The 7496-nt window shown below is 37.3% G+C and overlaps 2 protein-coding genes across 2 annotated transcripts; one reads left to right on the top strand and one right to left on the bottom strand.

Annotated features, from left to right (window-relative positions):
* The first annotated feature begins 3557 nt into the window (after positions 1-3557).
* Positions 3558-4845, top strand: LOC120951393 (caspase-like). Its single transcript, XM_040370080.2, has 2 exons — positions 3558-3690; positions 3795-4845. Exons 1-2 carry the CDS (start codon positions 3632-3634, stop codon positions 4609-4611), a joined length of 876 nt encoding a protein of 291 aa, XP_040226014.2. The 5' UTR covers positions 3558-3631; the 3' UTR covers positions 4612-4845.
* LOC120951392 (caspase-1-like) lies at positions 4718-5963 on the bottom strand. The gene is made up of 2 exons (XM_040370079.2): positions 5830-5963; positions 4718-5770 (listed from the first exon to the last, which is right to left on the bottom strand). The coding sequence occupies exons 1-2, from the start codon at positions 5886-5888 to the stop codon at positions 4840-4842; spliced, it is 990 nt and encodes a 329-aa protein (XP_040226013.2). The 5' UTR covers positions 5889-5963; the 3' UTR covers positions 4718-4839.
* Between the last annotated feature and the right edge of the window lie 1533 nt (positions 5964-7496).

The raw sequence follows: 7496 nt of genomic DNA, 5'->3' as shown, positions 1-7496 counted from the left end.
CAAATTCATCTTCAAATATCGAAGTTTTCTTGTTATTATTACTGTCTAAGAACATATTTTTATACAGTTTATCACAATTTACTTAGGCCATCTGGAATTAAAAACAAGATAACAAATATTAGTTCGAATTCCGGAGTTAATTAAATACATGATTTAATGAAATTCAGAGAACATTATGATAAAATATTATTGTTTTTACGTTGATAGCTATCTCCACAGTGAATTCCTACAGTCAGTCCAAAAAGTATTCGTCTAGCTGAATATTTTACAGAAAAAGGCGAATTATGGCCGCTATACGTATGGAGTGATAAAAGTAATGATGAGGATAAAGGGACCATCAATACACACGTTTTGCTAAAAAATAAGCATTTAAGTAGTGCAATAGCAACCAAATTACATAAAAAACTAAAAAAGTCGTTTGATGAATGCGCAAAAAGTATTCATCCATCTAGCTTTTTAATTATTTACGCTGGGCAAACACTACGTAGACGTGAATTAAATTTATTATTATCAATCTGCCTAGTGCCTTCCTTCTAAATTAATGCATTTCTGTTGTTTCAATTGCACTTCAAGAGGTCAGAGAGGCACTAAAGGTGGGGAATTTAAAAGATTGGAGCATGATGGCAAAAATCGTATCTTTAACTTACAGGGTTTCGAATCATATAAGGGAATAGTTCAATCACTTAGGGGAATGTTGCAAATCGGTAGGGGAATGTTGCATGCAAGCTGTGGATGTTTGCAATCACTTAGGGGAGTTGTGCAATCGATTAGGAGAATGTTGCAAGCGTACTGTGGAGCTGGCATCAGACTGTGGGTGCCGCTGTTAATACCTTAAAATATTTTCGTCAATCTTACTAACTTATCATGTTTAATTATGGCTCCGCAGCAGGATTTATTTAGTTTATCATGTGTACAGCAGAATCCCACATGAAAACAACTCCAAACGATGTTTTTAAAAAAACATCATCGGTATCAATTCGTAGCTTTTTACACCTATTAAAAACTACCCCATTAAAAAAAAATAGTAATAAGGTTGTAATGCTAATAAATAAGGAAAAGACTAAACTATGTTATAGAAATGTCCTTTTTTACAAAACTAGTTAATTTGGCCCGTTTGCAGGGTTATGCAAGATAATTTCTGGTGTATATAATAATCTGCATGTAAAGGATTTCTAAAACGGCAACGCAAATTCCAAGTGGTTGTTTATTCCAAGTGATGCATTAAGAAGCGAGGCATTAATCCCGAACCCATGTTGAATTTGAAATTTTATACAACTTATTCTGGTCCTGAAACTGATTCCATTCCCGTATAAGCGTTATAAATAGTCATGAACCTGATCCTGGAACTGATCCTAACCCCTTAGTGGTCCTTCAACTGATCCTGATCCATACCGGTCGTGAAGTTGATCATATTCCCATATCAGATCTGAAATATATATTGACCTTATAGGATAAATGTATCTATAGTGGTGGTATGGCTCTAAAATGCGCTCCATACGATAATTTAAGAGCAATTAAGTAATTTATGTAATTGTTTAATGTTCTCTAGTTTTTTTAATGCCTATAAAAGTTAAATTGGGCCATTCCATTGCAGTGATAGAAACACCTTATATTTTGTGAAATGTGTTAACATTGTCCTAAATCCTTAGGATTGCATAAAGTAGCTCATATTTTTGTTAACGTTTTAAATTACCGTATAACAACGCAATTTTTATTGTTTTAACAATGCCTTGATGAAATGTTATTGATTTAATAAAAATCATTGCCTTTTGACCAAATTTTTATGAGTTTTTTGCCATAGTGTCATTATAGGTACGCAAAATAGGGAGTTCCTATAGTGGCCATAGTTACGAAAATAGTAAAAAAAGAAAATTTAGATATTTTCTAGGATATTGTTAACACTTCGTATTGTTTTTTTTTACAAAAATAAGCAAAAGAAATGAGTTTCTTGTAAGCAATTTACCAAAAAAGGCCAAAATTCGCATATCTAACTGAGAAAAAATTTGACTTCGAATCAAGCACACTCTGCCTGGCTTGGGTAGACGGCAGTCTTAATACAGTTTTTAGTCAATATTTTTATCATTCTAATTTTTACATTTTTTTACGGTCTAATTATGCAAGAAATCAATATTATGAATATGATTCTTGCTATTTATACGAAAACAGCTTCAAAACTAAGTTTCATATATATTATACACAGTTATTGAGGCATCTTTGTTTACCACCACTATAGTAACACCATACGACGACTATAGGAACCATACCACCACTATAGGTTCAACGAAGTCGCTATAAGCATACTTTTTTCGTAAATTTGTTGTGTTTGATGGTGAAAATGCTTGTGATAGCGAAGATAAAACATGTTTCAATTGTTATGTGTTAAAATATTTATAAATTTACTTTCCTGACACTTTAAATCTATTAAAGGACATCTTTCCCCCTATAAATTGCACCACTATTGATACATTTACCCGACCGCTACTGAAATTGTATATATACCGGTATGACGGCTCCAAAAACCGTACCGGCCTTGGAATTGATCCCGAACCCACACCAAAATTTACACTGAACCCATATCGGTCCTGGAACCGATCCTGATCCCATGCAGATCCTGCAACATACACCTTTCTGTATTGGAAATGAACCCCATACTGATCGTTGAACTGATTAATATTCCATGTCAGTCATGGAACAGATCCTGACTCCGAGCCCTGATACTACTTCCTTTTATATTTCGGAACCTGAATAGTACCTGAATCTGACTCACTAATGGAACCATCCAGTCCAGTTTTCCTATTTTTATTTCTTGTTGCATCGAGGGATCCCAAGGTACTATCGTCAACTCGGACATCTTAACAACATGTCCATCCCATGGACCGTCGCCCTAAGCAAGGATTGACTATCCGGCTAAGTGGTACTAAGTATCGAAAGCCTGTATAGAGGCCGACATGACCCGTTACTTTTAAAAGAAGGTTATTTGTTCAGTTACTTTTTCGTATGAATGTTTTTCCTATGTTTTCATATATCCGGATTTTTTTTCCGGCAGTTCTTTTGGTCAATATTGCAAAAAAATACTTTCGCGTCGTAGAAGACAGTCTTTAGCTATGCTTAAACCAAAAATTAGGCCCATGTATAGCAAAATATCGAAAGACCATGGAAAAACGTTCAATTATTAAATTCTGACTATAATTTGTATTATTCTTCTCCATCCCTTTCAAAACACTCTAAACCAAGTCGGCGTCGCGTTTTCCGTAACCAAAGTGGTTGTCATTGTATGGATGTAAAGTAAGCAAAAAACATCCAAGCTACCGCTGGAAAGTAACGCTGATCAGCCTTTACTAGAATTTTATTCTAAATTTGCTTGCCATAGTGCCATAGAGATATTCTAAACTTGCCATAGTGTGACATCATCAGCGTATACAAACGTTAACTCTCATGGGATCATATATTGATAAGGTAAACGGCAGGTAAAATGAACATTCTATACTGGTATACTGGTTATATTTTATATTTGATCAAGGGCTGATAAGACTCTATGATATGCATGGTATCTCAAGTACACCTGAAACGATAGGCCACCCATTAGGATAGAACTCGTCAACGTAGCAGTTTGTAACGCAGCTGCAATTTAATGGACGATTTACCGCCTGAGCCCACTCCGGATAACGAATTTTACGATGGAAATATACCGTGAGTAGCTTTAAATAGTAATAATTTCATAATATTGTTATAAAACGAACCAAATGAACCGAACCACGTAATGAATTAACACATTTTCATTCTTTTTTCATAAGTTCGATAACACAAACCGATCAGATTGCATCAAGACAACGTTCCCAGAATGCTCGAGCGCTACAAGAAGAAGAGTATGATACAAACCATCGGCGACGTGGTATGGCAATCATCTTAAACCATGAGAATTTCGAGTTGATGAGCAAACGCGAAGGTACCAACAGGGATCGTGATGCAGCAACAGCGGTCTTAACCAGTATGCAGTTTGACGTTCGTGTCTACAATGATCTTGGTCGTGATGAGCTTTTCTGCGTGTTGCTTGCTCTTGCCAGTGAGGATCACTCCGATTGCGATTGTTTATTAGTTATGCTAATGACCCATGGAGACGATGACGTTTTGTATGCGTACGATGGACCTTACAGTGTAGACAAATTATGGGAGAGTTTTATGGGCAACGCATGCACTACGCTACTTGGCAAGCCGAAGCTGTTTTTCGTCCAAGCCTGCCGTGGAAGCACATTCGATAAAGGGGTGAAGTTGGGCTGTCGCGATTTGGACAGTGACCATTTCTCATCGCACAAGTATGTGATTCCGACTACGGCCGATTTGTTGGTGATGTACTCTTCATATAAGGGCCATGTGTCATGGAGAAGCCCCAGGGGAGGATCTTGGTTTATACAGGCACTATGCGTGGAATTGGAAACGAATTGGAAGCACATGGAATTGCTGCAGCTGCTGACGGGCGTTTCGCGAAGAGTAGCTTATGATTATCAGTCAAACGAGCCGAGCAAGGGCAGAATGGATGCAATGAAACAAATGCCGTCCATTGTATCGATGCTTACAAAGCTGGTTTATTTTCCTTTAAAGTTGGGTTCATGAAAAACAAGTTGCAAACATTCTTGTTGCATTACACGAAAACTTTGTCTGTAACTCAAGGCCGGGACTGTTACAAAATTAGTTTTTGAAAATGTAACACAAGAGACAATTCACGGTCAAAATGAATGAATTAAGTTTATTTGTAAGATTGTATGTTTGTACGTTTTTCTTAAATTTTATTTCTCTTCGTAACGAAAATGCAAGTAATAAATATACTAGCTTAAAGTAATGTTAAAACACTATTGATTGATTAAACATCCATCGTATCGTATCGAAATGAAAACAAAAGTCTAATTTTTTGGAAAAATAAATTCGTCGGGTAAGCATCGAAACAATGCAAGGCATTTGCTTTTGACAGTCTATTTGGCTGTTATTGGGTACGTTGGATTGGAATTCATACGCTACTCTGCGCGATACAGATGTCAATAGCTGTAGCAACTCCTTGCTATTTCCATGCTCCCGCAGCTCATCACACAGCGCCCGAATAAACCAAGAACCGGTGCTAGGATTGCGCCACGAGTAATGTCCTTTATAGGTGGAGTACATAACCAGGAGATCGGCCATTGATGGAATAGCATACTGTATCGATGACTTGGGACACCCGGGTACTATGCTCGGTTGTGGTAGTTCTCGCATTGCGTAGGGTACAACGGTTTTAGCAACCTGTGTCATACATTGGCTAAAATGAACGCCTGTATCAAAGCTGCTACCTCGACATGCTTGTATGAAAAAAAGTTTTGGTTTGCCGAGTAAAGAGGGGCACGAGTCTCCGATAAAGTTTTCCCAAAGTCGATCTACATTGAAAGTGCCATCTTTCGCATGCAAAACATCGTCATCTCCGTGTGTCATAATCACCACGAGCAAACAGTCACTATTCTTGTGGTCCTCTTCCGCCAGATCGTCGAGCACTTGTTTTATCTCTTTCCGCGTTAAATCATCGTACACACGCACCTCAAACTGTAAATAGATCAGCACCTGTCTAACATTGTCACAATCCGCATCGGTACCTTTGCGTTCGGAGGCATGGAGAAATTTCCGATGATTAAAAACTGCTGCCACACCACGCCGGTTATGGCTCATATTGTAATGAGCGTCGTCAACAGGCTCTAATTCATGAATCACTGAAGAAGAGATGATTTCTGGAACGCTTGCTACGAGTGATCTAAAACATGATACAATGATAAGTTAAAACTAATAAATGGATGTTTCGAAGTTACTTACAAAACTCGGGTATTGTTGTCCACCTCATCGAAAGCGGTAGAGAGTGTTGATGTGTTCATGGTTTTGCAGTGTAAAATATCTCTTTCGCAGACTCTGCAACAACCTACTGACAAGGCATGACTAATAATAGTGCCGTGTATTGAAGGGTACGGTGCTTGGTCGTAACGCTTATCATGTATGACATCATTTAATTTTCAAGTGTAACATACAGTAGTATTTGTGTGCGATACACGTATTTACGGGTAAACAGTAAATTGAGAAATTATATGTATTGTGTGCGTTTAAACCGTTAAATTAAAGATCACCAATTCAGATAATTACAGTGAGCCGTGTGTAAATGGATTTTATTTTGTTCTTAAAATAAATAAAATCGATGAAAAATTTTACATAGCACCACGCTGACAGAAACATGTAATAATTTTTATATTTTTACCAAGCTTTGGCTTTTTTATTACCCTTGGTGTGATCCACTGAAAATAGCTATCAATTTCGATCAAGCATTGCATGATGCATTCCATTTTGTTCTAGGAGATTAATTGTTTAGTCTAGAATAGTGTCGATATAGACGTACAGAGATCAAAATATGCTGTATGCCAATATGCAAAGTATAATATACTAAACATATAGCTTCACTCACTAAATTTCCCCATCTGCTCCATTAGGCCTAACAAATTGTTTCGTCTGGTTGGGGAAAAATATGTTGCTTATTTATTTTGTGTTTATTTTTTTTATAGAAATACTGTACTATCTTCCAGCGACTGGATAAAGTTTGTAATAGAGCACCACTATACGTGCGTGCGGTTCAGTTTGACCTTTCCAAAAGTACAGCAAAGAATATAAATAACCACCAAATGTCAATAGACGTGATTGCGTAAACATACGACCGAGCGCGTGTCAATAGATTGAGTAGATTGCTCCAAAATTGGAGTCAACAAATTCCGAGTGGAATCCATTGCATGGGCGTCAGCGGCAATACTGATATCTCGTCAGACTTTGGGACAGCAATTACTCTTGTGATGGCGAAGAGTAATTTCTACCGCGCTATGATATATCAAAGCCAATTTCCGAACACTCTGGTCCCCCGTGAAGGGATTAATTTATTGGAAGTTTATTAGAGCAAGTGGTAGGTATCGAGGTAAGCACCGTTTTTTTGAACAACCAGATGTGAAGGACATGTGAGCACCTTTTATCTGTAATATTGCTCCAAACTATCAAATCTATTTTCACAAACTTAAAGAAGAATCGACATCGTCTGCAGATCAAAGATGATAAATGATAAACATGCAAAACCGTGAACTAATGAGCCAATAATGAATACATGTCAATTGCAGAGGTTGTGCTGAATGCGGTAGAATCTCTTGATACGAATCTCTTGACTCTGAAAAGGCAATGGGAACAATGAAATTGGCAGATATTGGAGATAATCAGCTCTAATGCCATAAATTCATGTTAAACTTTATGTTCACCGTTCAACGACAGACACTAAAGAACCTTTGTCCAAGGTTTTTGACGGTCATAAATAGTCCTAGATTCAACTTCCCAATTAAACACCCACACGCGCATACCCAACCATAAGATTGATATATGATAGCACTATTTGAACACTTTCGAAAACCCCCCCAAAACCCGGGATGATAAATCCCGTCTCTCTCAAGTATAATGCTTTG

Source organism: Anopheles coluzzii, chromosome 2 (assembly GCF_943734685.1).
Source record: "Anopheles coluzzii chromosome 2, AcolN3, whole genome shotgun sequence".
NCBI classification, from domain to species: domain Eukaryota; kingdom Metazoa; phylum Arthropoda; class Insecta; order Diptera; family Culicidae; genus Anopheles; species Anopheles coluzzii.
The sequence above is the reverse complement of the archived record's forward strand: the minus strand, read 5'-3'. Positions and strand labels throughout refer to the sequence as shown.

Excerpts from the sequence above, each read along its gene's own strand:
- LOC120951392 (XM_040370079.2), bottom strand. The coding sequence starts at position 5,888 with ATGAACACATCAACACTCTCTACCGCTTTCGATGAGGTGGACAACAAT. Across the intron at positions 5,771-5,829 it reads GACAACAATACCCGAGTTTT|ATCACTCGTAGCAAGCGTTC; the intron begins GTAAGTAACTTC and ends ATCATGTTTTAG.
- LOC120951393 (XM_040370080.2), top strand. The coding sequence starts at position 3,632 with ATGGACGATTTACCGCCTGAGCCCACTCCGGATAACGAATTTTACGAT. Across the intron at positions 3,691-3,794 it reads TTTTACGATGGAAATATACC|TTCGATAACACAAACCGATC; the intron begins GTGAGTAGCTTT and ends TTTTTTCATAAG.